Source organism: Trachemys scripta, chromosome 7 (assembly GCF_013100865.1).
Source record: "Trachemys scripta elegans isolate TJP31775 chromosome 7, CAS_Tse_1.0, whole genome shotgun sequence".
In the NCBI taxonomy this organism is placed as follows: Eukaryota; Metazoa; Chordata; order Testudines; family Emydidae; genus Trachemys; species Trachemys scripta.
This window is the reverse complement of record NC_048304.1, coordinates 29,646,644-29,666,697: the sequence shown is the minus strand read 5'-3', so window position 1 is coordinate 29,666,697 and position 20,054 is coordinate 29,646,644. Positions and strand designations below refer to the sequence as shown.

At 59.2% G+C, this 20,054-nt stretch overlaps 2 protein-coding genes across 3 annotated transcripts; one reads left to right on the top strand and one right to left on the bottom strand.

The window, feature by feature from the left end:
- Positions 1–999: 999 nt before the first annotated feature.
- CFL1 (cofilin 1) lies at positions 1,000–10,300 on the bottom strand. Its single transcript, XM_034775432.1, has 4 exons — positions 10,277–10,300; positions 3,295–3,602; positions 1,881–1,957; positions 1,000–1,193 (listed from the first exon to the last, which is right to left on the bottom strand). The coding sequence occupies exons 1-4, from the start codon at positions 10,283–10,285 to the stop codon at positions 1,081–1,083; spliced, it is 507 nt and encodes a 168-aa protein (XP_034631323.1). The 5' UTR covers positions 10,286–10,300; the 3' UTR covers positions 1,000–1,080.
- A 100-nt stretch (positions 10,301–10,400) lies between these two features.
- On the top strand, positions 10,401–19,696 carry MUS81 (MUS81 structure-specific endonuclease subunit). 2 transcript variants are annotated; one of them, XM_034775428.1, is made up of 16 exons: positions 10,401–10,912; positions 11,389–11,518; positions 12,015–12,160; positions 12,476–12,562; positions 12,742–12,822; positions 13,111–13,199; positions 15,730–15,888; positions 16,188–16,322; positions 16,533–16,660; positions 16,978–17,090; positions 17,215–17,331; positions 17,649–17,744; positions 18,228–18,350; positions 18,564–18,667; positions 18,891–18,974; positions 19,323–19,696. In XM_034775428.1, the coding sequence occupies exons 1-16, from the start codon at positions 10,778–10,780 to the stop codon at positions 19,387–19,389; spliced, it is 1,794 nt and encodes a 597-aa protein (XP_034631319.1). In that variant the 5' UTR covers positions 10,401–10,777; the 3' UTR covers positions 19,390–19,696. The 2 variants fall into 2 exon arrangements, with proteins under 2 accessions (XP_034631319.1, XP_034631320.1); XM_034775429.1 differs by lacking the exons at positions 11,389–11,518; positions 12,015–12,160.
- Positions 19,697–20,054: the final 358 nt, after the last annotated feature.

Sequence of the window (20,054 nt, the reverse complement as noted above, 5' to 3'; positions counted from 1 at the left end):
CAGGGCAGTAGCTTGTTAGCATTCATTTTTTAATTGAAGGTCATTACAGGTGCTGCTTCCATATTAGTAAGTTCCACTGGAAGGGTGTGTCCCAGCCTCCAGTTACTTAAATTTTGCAAGTTTCTCCACAATATTCCATTTATACACAGTACTACAGACAAGCACAAAGCCACTAAGTCATGGACGCGTTGGCAGCAGGGGGTTGCTTTCCGGGGACACCCCCAGCTCTCCCGGTGGGGCCAGAGAGAATCAGCATCTTTCACTGTTTCAAAACACAAAACCCTTAAAAAAAAAAAAATTTACACACACCAGAAATTTCTAATTCCAGTCAGGAGGAGGCTACAGGGATGCAGTTAAGAGGAGCTACTAGGATGTCACCTTCCACCAGAAACTGCTAGTGGCTCAAGACCTGGGGTTGGCTGTTGGAGGGTCCCTCACTCACTAGCCCCTTTTGGGAACACCCTGGCCAGCAGTGGACTGGCCATCAAGACCTCAGTCCTATGGAGGATTTGAGATGGGCTGTCAGGAGAGGGCAATGTAACGATGAAGCCAGTTGGTCCCTGATCAACCTTTGAAGGAGACATTACTGGAATGGAAACAGGGAATGGTCCCAGAACTAGACAGAGCTCAGGGGATGATCCCCATGAATGGTGGAACAATCCCAAGACTGAACTCCAGCACTCCAAGAATGGACCCTTCTTGGTGTCTCTAGACATCAAGCTAGAGAGCTCAATGCATGGTCCCTTCTGATGGTGGAGTAGCCCTGGACCTTGAGGAGAAGCTACAGTGCCCAGGGAATGGTCCCCTTGGTCTCCAAGGCGGAAGTTCCAGGTAACAGAGGAGGCAGTGGGTTTGGCAGGTGCCCTGCACAGCAGTTATGGCCAGGCTGTGGAGTGTCTTGGGGACTCTGATCGTGCAAACCGGAGAAGGAGACTTAGGAGGGAAAGAATCGAAACATTATCTAAGGAATTATCCCCCCCCCCCCCCCCCACCGCCCCCCCCCCCCCACCCCCCCCCAAAAAAGGTAGCACAGGACTGATTAACATGGAAGCTCCGGTATAAACTGGCACTGGGAGCGGCTCACAAGGGCTTCCCTTCCAAGCTGACGACAGCGTTGCCGCCCAGCTTCTGGGCCAAGGTGCAGCGGTCCTTCACCTCCTCGTAACAGGTTGCTTGCAACTCATGCTTGATACCTTGGGGGTGGGGGAAAAAAGAAATGGGGAAGCTTAGGGCAAGCCTTGGGTTGGAGATCAACACCTATCTAGCTGAGAACCAGCCAGAATCTCCCCTCCCTCCCAGATCCAACCCCCACCCCAATCACTCCCTATGGGAAGGGCAGTGAGATTGTGATCCCCAGGCCAAGAAGCCTGGCTGTAGCCTTAGCAAAGGCACCATCTGACTGGGGGCCTGAGAACTCCCAACTCCGCCCCATCCCAGGTGGGGCCCCTCCCCCACCACACTGGCCCATCAGAGACTGTTATTTAACATCTCCCAATGGGTCACATGCACCAGGGAATTGACACCCCCATCCAAGAGTGGGGGGTAGCCTCAGAGCACAGCAAGGAATCAGATCCAGACCCCTGGACCGCCCCTGAGTGGCTATAACCCACTAGCGTCCGCTTCCTCCCAGAGCTAGGATAGAACCCAGGAGTCCCGGCATCCCCGGGCCACCCCCAGAGTGCAGTTCCACCTGGCCTTGGCAGGCACAGGCAGACCATGAGGTTCAAAGTCACACAGCAGCTCACTCAGAGGGGCTAGCAGCACAACCATGGGGCTGGGCCAGCGTCTCGCCGCAGAGCTGCCAGCTCATTCACCCGCCATGGGCCGGGGCCCCACAGGTGGCAGGACATGGCCTGCTAGGGGTGCAGGACTCGACTCACCTGTGAGTTTCTTCTTGATGGCATCCTTGGAGCTGGCGTAGATCATCTTGCTCTTGAGGGGGGCACAATCTGGGGCCCTGTGGAGAGAGGGGAGGGACTCACACCAACACCAGGGACTGGAGGCTCCCGCAAGGCACAGCCCAGCGCCTGAGTCCGCAGACATAGTGCCCACCTGGGCACAGACTGGTGTAAGAGAACAGAGCAGCAGCACAGGGGCTGAAAGGAGCAGGGGGAGGAGCCCTCCCCACCAGGCCATACACTAGGTACAGTGTCCGAGGGGCAGATTCCCAGCGGGAGGCACAAGGCACAAGAGGAGAATAGCGGGGCGGGGGAGGCAGGAGAGAAATTGTGGCAGGTCAGCAAGGCAGAGGGGGAGCTCTGGGTCTCTCAGTGCCATGCCTTGCAGAGGGGGCAGGGTAGCTCTGTGCCCAGCACCATAAGGGCCTTTAAATACCATCCCAAATAGGTTTCAGCCAGCACAGCAGCCCCTAGAGATAGTGCTGACAGTCTCCCCTGCCCCACTGCCAGAGTTTTTCAAATCCAGGCCTGTCTTAACTCTCCTGCCCACGGCACCCACTCAGATTCCCCCTATTAACACCCCTCATGTCTGCACCCACTCATACCTCCCACAACTCCCACCCCTGCAGCCTCTCCATGCCTTCAGCTGGCCCCAGAGCAGGAAGGAGCTAATGTGTTCAGAACCCCCTGAATACGGTGTACACCCTGGAGGGGGTGTCCCAGCTGGGCTAAGGGGCTGGCAGAGTCAGCACAGGATGCACTGACTGGGTCACTCCCAGATCCCCAATCCCTCCCACCTGCCCTAGTCTTGTGGGCCCCACTGCCAGCTGGTCAGCCAGCAGCCCTTTAAACAAGCAGCTGGCACTCCCTGCTGGGCTTGCTCCACCCAGCAGAGGGGCCGGGTGCTGGCACTGGGTGAACAAAGACAGCTTTCACTGCAGCTCTGCAGAGGGAAGGGGTGGCAGGGAGGGGGAACCAGGGGGTTTCTCAGGCCTGGTGGCGGAGGCCTGGCTAGAGCCAGGAAGCAGGACCATAAGAAGGAATTTGAGGATGGAGGGGCGGGGCCAGAAAGGGGAGGGGCAAGGGGGCCACCCCAGGCTGAGGGGCTTGGCTCTACCAGAAGATGCAGCAGGGAGAATGGCACTGGAGGAGGATGGGAAGGGCACAACACCGGAGAGGGGCATGGCCAGAACAGGGGTGTGCTCAAAGGATGGACCCAGCCAGCAGAGATAATGGGGCACCCCAGGTTTGGACTAGGGAGTGACCAAGACAAGGGGTGTGGCTCCCCCAGTACTTAGAAGCAGGGGTCCCCAGCCGGTGGAGAGGGTGGGCATAGCCAGCAGGGGCAAAAGGGTTGTACCACCCTGGAGGAAACAGGGCTGGGGCTCGGCCCTACCAGAAGACAAAGACCAGATCCTCCTTCTTGCTCTCCTTGGTCTCGTAAGTGGCGTCGTAGAGGGCGTAGCGGCAGTCCGACTCCGGGAGCATCTTGACAAAGTGCAGATAGGGGTCATCGACTGTCTCACCCACGTCCCCCACCAGGATCTCCTTGCCCTCCTCCAGGATGATGTTCCTCTTGTCCTCACTCAGGCAGAAGAGCACCGCCTTCTTGCGCTTCTTCACCTCCTCAGGGGTGGAGGCCTTCCGCACCTTCATGTCATTGAAGACCTTGATCACTCCATCAGAGACTGCTACGCCAGATGCCTGGGGGGGCGGGGGAGGGGAGGAGAGGAGAAAGAGAGGAGGAGGAGGCATTAGGGGCTCCCCCAGCCCCCAAAGACTGGGTAATGAGGTGCCCATTGCTGGGGTATCAGCCCCAGCACATCAACTCCCAAGGGCCATGAGCAATAGACACTGGAATTTCCTAGCCCTGAGGGGCAGATCTTCACAACAGAAGCCAAGCAGAGGGGGACTGTTGGGGGATCCACTCATTGCCCCCACCAAGAGGCCTTGGGGGCCAGGTAACGTCAGTGCTGGGGGCCACATACTCTACCAGGCCCCAAGCCAATGGGCCCAGAGGATTTAACCCAGCAGCTGCCATGGGCTTTGCAGCTTTGGAGTTGTGGGTGGGGGGGGGGGGGGAGATGATGGATCGGGCAAGCAGTGGACAACGTTGCTGGTTACACAGGCAGGACAAGGGCAGACACACTCCAGCAAGGGCCAGCAGCAAACCAAGTGGGAAGGCATGCACAATGGGAAGCGCTGTGTCAGTGCCTTACGCAAGCACCCCCGGCGGGAACCTGAAACCCCACGCAGGAAACGGCGCTGCACGTGACCTGTGCAGAAAGAGGTTGTGCCCGCTGCTTCCCCATCGCCACCCAGCAGCCTGGGCCCTTCCCCCATGGTACAGTCCCAGGGGCAAAGGACCTGCTGCAAACAACCATCTGCAGGGATGGGGTGACAACCCTTCCCCCATCCCCTGCTCCCCCAGAGCCCTGCCAACCCCCATTCACCCCAGGAGACCACTACCCCCGGTGCCTGCCAGCCCCCCCCATACCTCCCATCCCTTATTTTCCCTGCTCAACCTGTGCCTACTCTACCTCCCACTCCCCATTCACCCCAGGAAACCAACCCCACCCCCCTACCCATGCCTGCCTCCCATCCCCCATTCTCCCTCTCCCCCAAGGCAACTGCTTTACTGCACCAAGAGACAGACTGTTGAGCCTCCACGACAACCTCCTTCCTGGCCCGGGGTTCAGAGCACAGCACCCCCCACGCTACTGAGCCCACCCTTCTCCCCACCCCCACTAGACACCTTCAGACCGAGAGCCTCATTATTTGGGGCCCTCCCATAGCACTTCACACTCCACTGCTTGGCAGCAGGGGGGCCAATCTGAGTAGCTGGGAGCACCCCAAATTCTAACCACCCAGCCCAGGCCCCCCACTGGATGATCCCAAGGGTCCAGCCAAGATCCGAGGTGGCCCTTCAGCAGAATCTGGCTTCAGCAGCTGGCCGGCAAAGCAGCACAGCGATATGCTCTTATATGGCAAAGGGAGGCTGTTTTAGGGGAAGCACCAGCCGCTTTGCTCCAGCAGCCGCTGCTGGGGGGGAGGGGGGAAATGAAAGGGACATGGGGGCAATGCAGGGCTCAGAATAGGGCCTGTCAGAGACCAGCACCAGAGAGAGTCAGCAGAACCCCAGGCCTGGGCCCAGATACTTCAGCCAATAAATCCACCCCTGCAGCGAGGCCTTGCAGCCAGGAGCGGCTCCCCAGCCTCCTAATTGAGTGGGCCCATAGGAGGCTAAAGGGCTTTTGTTCCCAGGCCCAGCGGTCCTGTCTGAACCCATGGGAAAAACTTTAACCCTGTAAATACTAATCAATGCTACTGATTCTGCCAAAGAAATGAGACTGTTCACGGGTCACTGCCGGCACCCTTTGCTAATCACCCTCAGATTTCCCTGTGCCCTCCACCCCCAGATCTCCCCACCTTCCCTCCAAGCAGTTATCACCGCTTATCCCCCAGTCAGGCAATTCTAGGAGCCCAGGCACCAGGCAAACCCAAGCACCTCTTCCCATCCCCCTCCCACCAGCATCTTTGTCCTCAGGCACACGGGCACTGGGAGGGCACTATAGGCTGCATGGGAGCACTCCCACCCCTCGAGACAGTCCAGAGCTCTCAAGGGCCATGAGGGCACCCTGGTGGCCCTGACTGAAGCAGGTTTGGCCAGGGCAAGCTGGGACATCGGGGCTGGGAGCACGAGGCAGAGACGGAGTCAGACATTTTGCAGAGCAACACGCTCACCCACTATCATAGCACATCAGAGGGGAGCAGTGGGGTGCTAAGACTTGGATGGGGAGCTGAGAGTAGCACAGTGGATTGACTGATCGGGGGGAGCTAGGACAATGTGGGGACAAAGATGGGTTCAGCTTAGACTCAGATTTTAATGTCAGAAGGGCCCATTATGCCCCCCTTTCAGACCTCACAGGCCAGAGAATCTCCCCACCCATTCCAGTATCCAGCCCACATCTCACTGGCAGCCCACCAGGGGCCCCACCCATTAGTGATTTGGCCCCATTCGACACATCAAACATCACCTGCATCCCACCACCCCAAGGGTAGCAGTGGAAAAATAACTACTGCAGACAAGGGGAGTCCTGAGATCACAGGATCCCACAGACCACAGTGGAGCTAGGACATCAGGAAGAAGAAATGGGACTAGGGGTGGCTGGCAAGCCTCAAACCCCATGCTTTGGGGGGGGGGGGAAGAATCTCCCTTTGCCAACCCCCATGCTCTGATTCAATAGCAGCCCCTGGAACAATCCACCCCCTAAGAGAGAACTAGCCCCCACCCCATCAGAGGCTGGGAGAAGGGACCAGCCCCACGTGGGTGCATCATCTGCATCCTGCCACACACCTGCACCTATAAGAAAAGTGGCCAGAACAGGCCCTATAGAAAGCCTATAAGAGCCCCTCATAGGGATCCCAATCCCACACGGGAAAAGGAAGCAGACACCCGCTATGAATTCCAAAGGCACCTCCAGATAAATCCTATGGAGGTAGGAGGGAACCCCCTCGGAAAGAGCGAGAGTCCCATGGACCCTACACGGGCCTCTCGACACAGAAGGGAGCAGACAAACAGCCACCTATAGATCCCATAGGGGAAACGAGGCTCCCCTTGGAGCTCCCATTCATAGAAATCCCGTACAGAACAGCGCCCCACCTCCCCCACAGGTGGTGTGGAGGGCGAGATCGGATCCTACAGCGGGATCCCCGATAGCTCTTACAGGCGCCCCCTACAGAGATGGCGGGTACGCCACGCTCCCCTTCCCCTATGGATCCCACAGGCGCCCCAAAGGCAAGATGGCGGCCGCGGGGCACAAGATGGCGGCGGCGGGCCGGGGTCTCACCATGGTGCTGCGGGAAGGGGGATCACGATCCGGGCTGCGCGGGGTTCGCTCTGCGGCAGCTTCTCGGTCGGTCGGTGTCGAGACCAAGTACTGCCCCGCCCCAAACCAACCGGCCGCCCGCTTCCGCTTTATGGGGGAGGGGTACTTCCGGGCGGCGCGGGCCGTGGGGCACGCAGGGAAATAGAGTCCGTGCCGCTGGGCAGGAGCCGCAAAGCGCAGGGAAATGGCGGGGGGAGCGCAAGGGAAGGATGAGCGCTGCAGTCCGGGGGATCATGGGAGATGTAGTCCCGGGGGCAGGGAGGCGCTGGGGCGCCTAGTCTGAGAGAAAGCACAGCGGGGTGTCCTGCAGTTGCAGTGCATCATGGGTAACGTAGACCCCATTGAATAATAGGATGATGATCTTTAATCATCTCCACGCCGTCTGCAGGGCCCTGGGCTGGGGCCAGACTTAGACCCGCTGCCGTGCTGCGGGCAGCAGGTGGTGCAGCCTGAACTCCTGGGTGCTTGCCCCGGCTCTGGGTGGCGCTCTAGTGGGTTAGAGCAGGGTGGGTGGGAGCCGGGACCCCAGGACAGTGACCAAGGGGCTTGGTAGCGGGATCCTTCCCAGGGGCTGAGGTCCGACCTCCCACGTGGGACCCCGCCTAGAAATAAAACAACAGTTGCGATAATAAATCAGGTTGTTAAGGCGCTGCTGGTCCCGGGGTTGGGTGGGGTTGGGTGGGGGGAACCGGTGCAAGGGGGGGGTATGTATATAGAGTGACAGGCTCTAGGGCAGCCGAATCCGAAGACCGGCTGCTGGTTGGCTGAGCCTCTCCCTAAGCCCGCCCCCTTCCCCTTCCTGGCTCTGTTCCCTCCCCCCATCATTGCGTCGCTTCCAAATAAGGGCGTGAACAGCAGCACAAGAATAGGCCCCGCCTCCTGCAGTATCCACTCCTTATTAGGACATCTAGGGCAGCCGGGAAGCCACCCCCACTGGTCCTAGGCCTTAGGTGTTGGGGGAGGGACCAGAGCTGCTCTGGAGTCCTTGCTCCCCACTCCCTTCCCATTCCCTGGCTGATTACTCTGGTCCCTGCCCAGACCCAGCCTTGCCCGCAGCAGTGTTGCCAACTCTCCTGATTTTGTCATGGTAATTATAGTTTTCCTTAAAGCCTCAAATCCTGGAGTCAAGTGGAGATGTGAGGACTTCAGCCTTCATTCTTAAAGAACAATAAGTTTCTAGCCCTTGTGGCTGTGGAGAAAGCTTCAAAATGGGACCACAGTGCACCCTAAAGGCTCAAAATGCAGAAGACAACTAAAAAACACCAAATAGATTATGTTTACATAACCTCATGATTTTAAAGCCAATCTCATGACTTTTGAACACTTGGGGTTGGCAATACTGCCAAAGGGATAGTAGTTTGACTGGGCTGTACCCAGGAGCAATCCTAGGCATTTTGCCTGGCAGGGTTGAAAACATTGTGGGTACCCCCTCAACTGCACTCCCCTGAGGTAGTGGCTGCAGGAAAGGGGGGAAAAAAGGCTGAGTGGCACAGTACCCCCTGGAAGTTAGCAGCCAAGGTGACCGCCCTGTTCATCCAACCCTACAAGCAACCCTGGTTATACCTCTTAGGGACAATCCTACTGCTGCTCCCATCCTTTGGGCCAAACACAATTTACATGTCACATATAAGTGGTCACCATTATGCTCCAGAGTTAACAGGCAGTGCCAAACCTCTCTATGCTGCTGTTCCAGGCATCCTGCACGACTCAGCAGGGAGTGCTCTTCCCCAAAACCAATGTTGAGCCCACCACACCAGCAAACCCTGTATTAACAGCCCCTGCACACACAGGAAACTGACTCAGAACCAAGGGAGGGATCCCTGTATAAACAGTCCCTATGCCCCACCCCAGAGACACCTGAGTCTCAGAGCTGCGTAAGGGCTGTCTGCGGGGCAGAACTGTCTCCAGGCAAAAGAATATCTATCCCAAGGGATTAACCAAATACTCCTAGATTATCCCCCTCATAGATCAAATTGAGAAACCACCTGTATGAGGGGGGAGGGATAGCTCAGTGGTTTGAGCATTGCCCTGCTAAACCCAGGGTTGTGAGTTCAATCCTTGAGGGGGCCACTTAAGAATCTGGGGCAAAATCATCACCTGTATGTGTGTGTGTTGGAGGGAGTCATCTGGGTTGGGGAGAGCTGGTGGGAAAGGATGATCTGAAGAAAGGTCAGTGGATCCCATGGTGGGGGCAGGTTGGTTCCTCTTCTTTCTCAGCATGACCCCTTGAAGTAGGGTGACCATATGTCCCGTTTTGGCCAGGACAGTCACTCTTTTAAGCCCTGTCCTGGCCATCCTGACTTTTTTGACTTCATCAGTTGGCAAGAGCAAACGACAAATGCCCACTTTTGTCAAAAAGGTGGGGTGTGGTTTGGTGTGGATAAATGTGCAGGGGGCAGGCAGGGCTCAGGTGACCTGAGCCCCGGCTGTGCACGGGAAGGGGGAGGCAGGGCTTGGGTGAGCAGCTCAGGCCAGCCCCGTGGGGGGACGGACACTCGGGCCAGGTCCTGCACTGTGTCCCATTTTCCCTTTGGGAAATATGGTCACTCTACTTGAAGACCCTATCTGGGTCGACTTCATGAATATGCATGAACCTGCTCATCAGTATGTACATTCCTCTTCTCACACACATGCTGCCTCTTCCCCTATCCCTTACCCCCTCCCCAGCCAGGCTAAAAGCCCTATAGCAGTGGATCTCAGTGATCTTCCAGGGGCTACATCAGCTCATCTAGATATTTGCCTACTTTTACAACAGGCTACATAAAAAGCACTAGCGAAGTCAGAACAAACTAAAATTTCATACAATGACCTGTATATATTGCTCTATATATAATGTTTTCACCCCTCAGCTCATAGAGAACCGAGAAGCAAAATGAAAGTACAATATTTATATTCCATTTGATTTTTTTATAATTATATATATATATAATTTTTATACTAGTAAAAAGGAGAAAGTAAGTAATATTTCAGTAATAATGTGCTGTGACACTTTTCTATTTTTATGTATGATTTTGTAAGCAAGTAGTTTTTAAGTGCTGTGAAATTTGGGGGTATGCAAGACAAATCAGACTCCTGAAAGGGTTACAGTAGTCTGGAAAGGTTGAGAGCCACTGGCCCTGTAGCATGGCCAGGGAGGGATGGGGGTTGAGCAAGGCACCTGCCCCCTAGTGCTTCCTGACCCCCCCTGCTTGGTGGCCGAGATCAGGGGAGCCCCACTGCACTGCCGGGGAGGGGGAAGCGATAGAAGGAGCTAAGAAGGAGAGAGTCAGCTAGAGGGGTCTCCGTGGACATGGGGAGTTGCCTCCTCAGCTCTGCCAGTGCCCCTCTCCCCCAACCCACAGCTTCCTGCTACCCCAGCCCTGGGCTCCCCCCAGCTCTGCCCGTGCCCCCCAACCCACAGCCTTCTGCTACCCCAGCCCTGGGCTCCCCCCAGCTCTGCCAGTGCCCCCCACCCCCGGTCTCTTTCTGTTCCGAGAGGCACCCGCAGACCTTGGGCATCGCTGAGTTTTCGTCTTTCTCTAGCCGCCAGATGGGGCTGGAGCTCCCGCAGGGACACTCTAGCCCTGGCGTCCCCGCAGCAAGGGGCGGTGCAAGAGAAGCTGGGGCCCGGCGGGAAAAGGGTGGAACCGCTTCCGGCGCAGGGGTCGCGGTGCCCCCTCCCCCCGCGGGGCAGAGAGTGGGGGTCTTCCCCATGCTGCAGCTGTAGGGTTAGCGGGAACCCAGGGGACCCCTCCCATCTCCTTTGGGGGGCTGGCCCCTCCCGCTAAAGAGCGACTCTGATCGGGGGGGAGGGGGCAGAGCCAGGACTCCCCCGTGTCCCCAGCCGGGGACAGCAGAAGAGACACCCCCGGTCAGCCCCCGCATCCCCACTCTGGGGCTGGATCGGAGCCAGCGCCCCTAGAGGGGAAAGGCCCCGTGTCCCATTGTCTCCTCTGTCTGGCCCCAGGGGCGCTAAGCCTGCCCCGGCTGCAGCAGGTGGCACCTGCGGAGATGGCGGCCCCCCGGCGGCTGGGGCGGAAGAAGCCGGTGCCCGCCTGCCCTAATCCCCTTTTCGTGCAGTGGCTGACAGAGTGGAGGGATGAGGCCGCTGAGAAGGGCAAGAAGACCCAGTTCGTGTATCAGAGGGTGAGCGCGCCCTGCCAAGATCCCAGGAGTCCTGGTTCCCAGCCTCCCTGCTCTGACCACTACACTGCGCTCTCCTCCCGAGCTGGGACTAGAACCCAGGAGTCCTGGTTTCCAGCCCCCTGATCTGACCACTCCACTGCGCTCCCCTCCCGAGCTGGGACTAGAACCCAGGAGTCCTGGTTCCCAGCCTCCCTGCTCTGACCACTCCACTGCGCTCCCCTCCCGAGCTGGGACTAGAACCCAGGAGTCCTGGTTCCCAGCCTCCATGCTCTGACCACTCCACTGCGCTCCCCTCCCGAGCTGGGACTAGAACCCAGGAGTCCTGGTTCCCAGCCCCCTGATCTAACCCACTACACCCCACTCCCCTGCTAGAGCTTTGATAGAGCCCCAGAGTCCTGGTTCCTGTAGCTAGGACCACATTGGGATGGGGTGGGGTGGGCTGGAGGCTCCCCGTGTCAGTGTTTCCTCCCTCTCAGGCCCTAGGGTCCCTTCGGAGGTACCCGCTGCCTCTGCGCAGCGGGCGTGAGGCCGCGATTCTACAGCATTTTGGGGACTGGATCTGCCACAGGCTGGATGAGCGGCTGGAGAGGCACCGTGCTGAGCAGGGTAGGTGGAGAGCACCAGGGATGGGGTGTCAGGACTGAAGGGGTTCCCCAGGATGGCATGGTGTGAGGAGAAGGCTGAAGGAGGCTAAGTGGCGGGGTTGGCAGTCACACAAAGGCATAAGTGCACTGGGGTGCACAGGCCTCCTGAGTAGTTGGTTCTACTATGTTTAGGGATCCTTAGTAACTATGGTAGATTTAAAATCAAATGGCAGTGCTTTGTTATTGTAGTAGGGTCTCTCCTAGGGCGTGGGAGGGTATTGTCTCCCCCTCCCTCCCATCAGGCCTCTCCTTGAGTCTAGCAAGTGAGAGGCTGCTCCCAGTATGGAGCCCCCCGGAACCCCAGGCCCTGTCCCAGTTGGAGGGTCAGGCTGGCTGAGGGAGGCAGGGAATGGGAGACAGGGCCTGTCCTCTCTAGGGGGCCCTGGGCCTGGATTGGAGATTGTGCAGGGAAACTGACTGGTGGGGGAGCTCCTATCTTATTTCTATTTGAACCCTAGGTGCAGATGCCCCCCTTGAAGCCATGGGAGGGGCCAGCCCCTCCATGGGGGGACAGGAAAGTGATCCCCCCAGCACAGAGCACCGCTCCCCCAACAACCCGTCTGCCTCACAGACCTTACTTGGGGATCTGGAACCTCGCCCCATGGTGAGAGCACGGCCTCTGGCAGAAGGGCTGGAAGCCAGGACTCCTGGGTTCTATTCCCTGGCTCTGGGAAGAGAATGGGGTCTAGTGGTTAGAGAAGGGGGTTTGTGGAGTCAGGACTCCTGGGTTCTATCTCTGACTCTCTAACACGCTAGGTAAGTCCCTTTGCCTCTCTGTGCCTCATTGCCCCTCTGGGGTGGAGTGGGTTTGTGTGAAAGACACTGGGTTGCAGGGACAGGTTGGGACATGGGGGGAACGTCAGAGGCAGTGAGGGGATCAGAGCTGGGGGAATCCGCTGATTGTCACTTCTCTTTCCAGAGGAAGCCCCGTCCCCCCCGGGGGTACATCCCAGCCTCACGCTCTGGGGGCTACGCTGTGCTGCTAGCCCTCTATAAGGACAGCACGGTAAGCCTGGAATCCTGGGTTCCATGCCCAGCTCTGGGAGGGGAGTGGTGTCTAATGGTTAGAGCAGTGGGCTGGGAGCCAGGACTCCTGGATTCTATTCTTTGCTCTGCAAGTGGTGTTTGGAGCCTGGCCTCCTATGTTCTGTCCCCAGTGCTGACTCCTCCTGCTCCCCCTTACAGAGCCCACACAGCCGGGGGTTCCTGACGAAGTCTGAGCTGCAGCGGGCGGCTCAGCCGCTGTGTGACAAATCCTTCACCCTGGTGAGTGAGAGCTGTCTCAGAGAATCCCCTGGCCTGCCAGCCCCCTTCAGTCCGGGCACCATCAAACACTCATCATGAGGTTCTGGAGTTGATGGGTTCTGGAGATGGCTTCAGGAGCCATCACTACTGACGCAGGGATCTGAGCCCATCACCTCGCGCCGCCCCCCCGTCAAGTTTCCCTACCCCCTCTGCTTCCCCCAGCCTTGCCCTCCTCCCTTGCTCCAAGCTCTGCTGGTGCTCAGGCAGGTCCCACCCAGCAGAGTCACATGGGGTATCTGTGTCTTGCAGGGTGACCCCGGAAATAGGTACACGGCTTGGGCATCAGTGGGCACTTTGATCCGCAAAGAGCTGGTGCTGAAAACCAATGTCCCGGCCAGGTAGGGGGTGCTGTGCTGCAGGGGATGCGATTCAGGGCTCACTGGGGCATCGTGGTATGAGGAGTGCTGGGCTTCGGAGCGGGTGTCATGTTGCAAGGAATGGGGGGGCTCAGCAGGGAGTAGTATGCTGCTGGGGGTTGTTGTGGACATGCCCTGGCCTTTACACAGTTTCCTGGTAGTAACCCCAGCTCCCACAGCCCCACACCTTCCCCAAGGGCTGCTGGGCAGCCTTAGTGACTTACTGTGGGTCTCTGCTGGGCTTGCTGCACAGATCAAAACTCCTGCAGCAACTTTTCCTTCCAAGAGAGCGACGCCAGGATCTGCGGTGAGGCCGGGTAGCCCGGCCAGGCTGAAGGAGCATTGATTAGTTACCAGGGATCCAGTGTCACGGAGTCCTCAGGCTGGCCTGGGAAAGCCGCACTTAGAGTCCATGTTGGTAGCAGCAGCGGCTTTGCCACACCCTGGTTCTCTGCACTCCATCTTCACTCTGTTCTACGGGCATCCTGTCTGTTCACAGCAGCAACCTTCAAACCAGCCCCTTGACAGCTTGTTCCTTTGTTCTGGCTGGGGAGTTTCTTTCAGGGCCCAGAACGCCCTTTGATGCTGGGCCATCCAGAGTGCTTTGGCTTGCTTGCTCTTCGATACAGCTCAGTGCTGGGAGCAGCTCGGGAGCTAATTGGGATACACATCTCCAGTAATACCCTGCCATCCCAGTGAAGGAGTAGGCCTGTTTCTTGGTTTTTGGGAGCAGGCCAATCCTTAACAGCCTCCACCTTTGCAGAGTCTGGCCTTCTGCAGCTGCTCCCCACCTTGTGTCCAGATAAGCCACTTCAGCCATCCCCACTCTACACTTTAAGGGGGTCAGGTACCCCCCTAACCTAGGCTACATATATCATCAACATATGCCTAGGCAAAGTCCTCCATTCCCTTCAGTAACTGAGCTACCAGATGCTGAAAGGCGGTAGGTGCCCCTTTAGGTCAGAGGGTAAAACCAGGAAATCCTAGAGCCCCATTGAGGCCAGTCGCCCTTGGTGAGCTCCATGCTGCTAAGGTAACATGCATCCCCACTTGTCTAGAATCTCTTCCATTGAAGGCATGGGCTAAGCATCAGACACTGTGATTGCACGACACTTTCCCTAATCCACAGAGAGACCATCGCCCCCTGCTGCTTAGATGCTAGCACCACAGCTGTGGCCCAGGCACTGTTGGGCAGCTGAATCCCCCCAGGGCCAGCATGTCAGATATTTTCTTTTCCAGGTCATGGGCATTTTCCCCTTGACTGAAAGGAGAGCATCTAGTGGGAGGGTTGGCCCCCATCTCCATCTGGTGGACAGGTAGGCTGGTGCACCCCAGTCTGCTGGAGGATACCTGCTTGGAACATCACAGCCTCCCCACCAAGCTGGCAGCTTATTCTGCACTGGGATGAGTGCCATAACCTGGTCCCCTAGTCCATGTTACTGGGCACACAGTCACCGCCCACCAGCCTGCAGGGAGGGGAATCCAGCCTCTGGGTCCCTGGGTGTTTAAGCCTCCCAGAGCCTGAGTCCAGGCCCTGCTCCTGTTTTGATCCCTTGGCACACTAAGGGTACAGCTCTTGTGAGCCTAGATCCTGGGTGCAGCGCTGATCATTCAGACAGTCCCCGTCTTGAGGTGTGAGCTTTTTGGGTCCAGCTCAACTCTCGCAGGAGCCCCGTAGCAGCTGTGAAGCAGATCTCTCACCTGGACCCCGCCCCAAGACTCACCTGCTGCTCTTGTACCTCATCACACGCAGCAGAGAGCTCAGATCCTGCAGACCCGACCTCCTGCCTGCAGCGCCTGCCGCTAGTTCCCCTTCCCTGGGGAGGCCTCCACCCAGCTGGGCTCAGGCAGGGCCCCTGCCTCAAGGCTTCTCCCTTGGCTTGAGCTGCTGAAAATGGCCCAAACCTCCCAAGAGCTCAGCTCCTCCCTTTTATAACCGTGCAGCCTCCTCTCACAGGTGACTCCCTCTCAGCCACACCAGGTGAGCCCAGCCCCGCAACCTCGCTGCCCAGGCCGCCTCCCCCTGCTACCCAGCTCTCCTGGGGGGGCCAGTCTGTTGTCTAGGGCGAGTCGATTGCTGTGGCTGAGCGCCTCGCGTCACCGTCGCTCTGTATTACCCCTTTGCCCCCGGCCTTCGGACTCTCCGCCCACTGTGGGGGCGAACAGGGCATTGTGCAGGTGAAAGGCTGCACCTCAAAGGGAGCGTCCCACATGGTAAGGAGCCAGGCAGCCGGTTCCTGCCCCCACTCAAAGGGAGCGTCCCACGTGGTAAGGAGCCAGGCAGCCAGTTCCTGCCCCCACTCAGAGTGCTTAGATTGTACCCACACCTTCCCCAGATCCTCACAGAGGCTCAATAGGGGTGGGGCGGGGCAGGTGGGGTGGGGGGTTAGGTAGGGGATGTTGTGTTGCCTGGAGGTTTGCTAGGGGAGAGGGGCAGGGGACTCGGGAGGTGCCAGGCTGCGGGGACAGTAGAGGGGACTCAGTGGGTACCGATGCCCTTTGCTCCCCGCAGGTACTCTCTGACACCGCAGGGGCTGGCGCTAGCCCAGAGGCTTGTGGCTGCGGAGCAGGCCCTGATTTCAGAGGGTCAAGCCCCAGAATCCAAGACACCCCAGGGCACAGAGCCCACACATCCTGCTGGGGAGGAGAAACTGCGCCCGGAGCCCCAGCTGTGAGTGCCAGCTCCTGACAGCCTGTGAGAGCCGGGGGGGGGGCTGGGAGCCGGGACCCCTGAGTTCTGCAGCACTGCGGGGTGGGGGTGGGGGAGGGAAGTGGGGACATTCATTGTGGTGTCTCTAGACCCAGCCTAAGGCAGTGTTAACCCTTTCTTTGCTGATCGCTGTGGCAGAAGCTCCCAGCTTTCCCAAGTCCAGTGCTCGGGGGGGGTGGCTGGGTCAGGACTTCCCCACCTTTCCTGGCCCCTCTCCATGGCTGTGTTCTCACTGTGCTGTCTGCCCCACTTTGCTGCAGGCTCGATGGCACCCTGGGACCCCAGGAGGCGGCAGCGGGTGGCTCTGGAGGGCAGAGGCCCCCTGACCCTGAATTTGTGCTGAGACCTGGCCAGTTTGACATCATCCTGTGTGTGGATTTTATCGAGACCATGGGGTGCGTTGGGGGGGCCTGAGCGTCTGGCCAGGGGGGTTGGGGGAGGGGGTTATGGGGCATCCCAAGCAGGGAGGTGTATTGTGGGGGGGTCCCAGGCAGGTTGGGCTCTGGGGGCCGAGATGGGGAGGTCACTCAGGGTGTCCTGGAGGGTTAGCTGGCATGGCAAGGGCTCCTGAGCAGGCCCCAGTCCCACCCCATCTCTCCCCGCAGTGGCCCAGCAGCCCGGAAGCAGGATCTGCTGGCCGAGCTGCGCCGGAACGCCGTGCCCTTCGACATTCGCAAGCTGCATGTGGGGGACTTCGTGTGGGTTGCCCGTGAGAGGGTCCACCCCCGCCCAGGTAGGAGCCCCCATGTTAGCGGGAGGGAGGGCTCCTCGAATGTGACTGGCGCTGCCTGAGCCCATGGCTCTGAAGGGTGGCTCCACCCCATACATCTCAGTGGGGCACTACCCTAGCCCCGTGCATGCAGATACACCCTGGCCCCAGGGTAGGAGTACTGGGTGGGGGGTCCCTGGCTGCCACTCCAAGTGGGGGTGGGGGGAACTATGCCACGGGCAGGGCTGAGCCTCACGGCATCAAGATTGCCTCATTCTGGCCATGCATGGATGGTGGGGGGGGGGGGTTCTGTTCTCTTCCTAAGCCTCATCTTGCCCCAGGGCAGCTGCACCTGCCCCCAGCACGGGAACTGGCCCTGGACTACGTGGTGGAGCGGAAGCGAATGGCTGACCTGTGTGGGAGCATCATCGACGGGCGCTTCCATGAGCAGAAGGTGCGGGGGGAGTGGGGTGTCTGGGGGATCGAGGAGGGGGAGCTGGGGGCTGTCTGGATGGAGTCATGGGGTGGGAACCAGGGTGGGCCTCCCTCCCACGCTAACCCCCCACTCCACCCCCCAGTTCCGTCTGCATCGCTGTGGGCTGTGCCACCCCATCTACCTGCTGGAGGAATCAGGATTGACCCAGCACCTGAGCCTGCCCGAGAGCACCCTGCAGCAGGCAGCCACCAGCACTCAGGTATGGGAACCCCTGCCCAGCCCCCTGGTACAGCAGCCCCCCAGCAGGGCACTCCCCCCACATACAAGTACAGCTCCTGAGCCTTCCACAGAGCACCCGGCATCAGGCAACCACCAGCATCCAGCTATGGACTCCCCAACCCAGCACCTGGATGCAGGGGCCCTTCTGTGTCCGCTCCCCCTCCCAATGGCACAGGTTTAAGGCCAGAAAATTTCCGAACCTCAAGGAGGCTGTGAACCCAGGTGCCCTGTCTCCCCAGGCCCGCTCTAGGCTTTCCATGCCCCCCACTCCCTAATGCTCTCTACCCCCACACCCAGGTAGTGGATGGCTTCTTCGTCAAACGCACCCGTGACCTGCGGGAATCGGCTGCGTATCTGACCATCATGACACGTCATCTGAACAGCCTGTATGGGGTGAGCAGGGGGCTGTGGGTCAGGAGTGAGGGGTGGCAGCAGAGCTTGGGGGAGGGGAGCTAAGCCCAGGGCTGGGCTAGCGGTGGGCTGGGATTGAGGGACATTGGCAGAGCTGAAGGGAGGGGGAGCCCAGAGCAGGGTTAGCAGGGGGCTGTGGGTTGGGAATGAGGGGCACTGGCAGAGCTGGAGGGAGAGGGAGCCCAGAGCTAGGTTAGCGGGGGACTGTGGGTGGGGGAGCTCAGAGCAGGGCTAGCAGGGGGCTGTGGGTCGGGAGTGAGGGGCGGTGGCAGAGCTGGGGGTTGGGGAGCCGGGAGCTCAGAGCTGGGCTAGCAGGGGGCTGTGGGTCGGGAGTGAGGGCACTGGCAGAGCTGGGGGATGGGGAGCTCAGGGCTGGGTTAGCAGGGGGTTGTGGGTCAGGATTGAGGAGCGCCCGCAGGGATGTTGGTTGGATTTATGAGGTGCCCCTTTCCTTTTTCTCCCCAGAACAAGACCCTGGTGAGCTGCACCAAAGAAGAGGCTCATGGCCGCTGCCCCCTGCAGCCCAACAGCGACTCCTGCACCCTAATGACCTTCCAGGAGTTCAATGAGGGAGCTGTCAAGAACAAGGTGAGACTGGGCAGAGTGGCCATGACCCTATTTCCAGCCCCGGGACAGGGAATGGGACACTGGCTGTGATCTGGGGCAGGGGACTGTCTGGCTCCAGGAGCTGGGATGGCCCTGTCCCTTCCCAGGATCCTACCCTAGGGCTGGATTACTGGAGTACACCTTGGCAGCTCCCCCGGCTCTGACCCTGGCCCCCATTTCTCTCTGCCTCCCTAGGCCCAGACTGTGCGCGAGGTGTTCGCTCGGCAGCTCATGCAGATCAGTGGAGTGAGTGGGGAGAAAGCAGCCGCCATTTTGGAGAGATACAGCACACCGGCCAGGTACAGGCCCCACCTGCCTGGGTTCTGGCCCCAGCTCTGGGTGGGGAGTGGGGTTTGGTAGGAGAGCAGTGGAAGGGCTGGGAGCCAGGACTCCTAGGTTCCTTTCCTATTGACTGAATGCCTGTCTTGTTCCATGCTTCACTTTCCTCTACTCTACAAAGCTTGGGGGTTGGGAGCCCCTGAGTTCCCTGCCCCCACTCACTGTCTGTCTCCACCCCATCAGCCTGCTGGCCGCCTACTCCGCCTGCCCAGACCCTGAGAGCCGGGACAAGCTGCTGAGCACCGTCAAGTGTGGCAAACTGCAGAGGTGAGAGTGAGCATCGTGCGGCCCCTCAGGCCTGACCCACGCCCCCCTGCTAGCCTGGTACTGGGCTCCCCCTTACCACAGCTCTGCCAGTGCCCCTCAGGCCAGCCGATTCATTCACTCCAGGGATCTGTAAAACCTCCCTCGGGCTTCAAAAGCTTCTTTAGGATTTTTGAATTATTTCCAGGCTTTGGGGCTATTTTAGTTCCTGGGGTCTAGAGGTGGGCAGGGAGCCAGGACTCCTGGGGTCTCTGTGCCTCAGTTTGTGGCTGATGGTCAGAAGCTGGGGCCTCCTGCTGTGCCCCTCCCCTCGCCCTAACACCCCCTTCCCCATTGTGCTTCCTCCCCCAGGAACCTGGGCCCTGCCCTGAGCAGGACGCTCTCCCAGCTGTACTGCAGCCCTGGTCCCCTCTCCTGAGCAGGGGGATCTCATCTGTCCTGCTGCCAGGGACCCCAGGCTTCACACTGGGCCTAGTGCCCCAGCTGGGGACTGCAGGGGCACCGTAGCCCTTCGACAGGGGGAGCCAGCACCCGTCTCCAGGGGCACAGCGGTCGGGTGGGGACTCTGCCTCTGTGGGGTGTACGCCCAGGGGGCGTGGTGGCCCTATGGGGAGGGAGGCTTCTGGGTGCGTGTGGAAGGACTGGCGGGGGCTTTCAGCCCCAGGGTTTGTTTTAATGAATCTTTGTATTTTCCTTGTTCCAATAAATTTGATGGCTCCTTTGTTCCTACTGGGATTTTCCTTCGCCCTGGGGGTGGGGGGAGAGTCAGGGCCATGTGGGGGGATCCCACTGCGAGGGCCCTCAGATGCCAGGATTCACCCCCCCTCGCATGGGGAGGGGAGCTAATGGGCAGGAATGGACACCCAACTCAGTTTTATCTTGTCCCAGAGCTGAGCTTCTGGTCCTGGCTGCGGAGGGAGAGGGCCCCCTACTAAGCATATGCCCCCCTCCCTCGCTCCACCCTGGGAGGGGATAGTGCCCCCTATTGAAGGGCTTCTGGCCAATGTTCAAGCACAGCTGCCTGTTCTTCACATGGCCAATTATTTTTTCACACTCCCACAATTGTGCCTAGTGCTGCCGGGG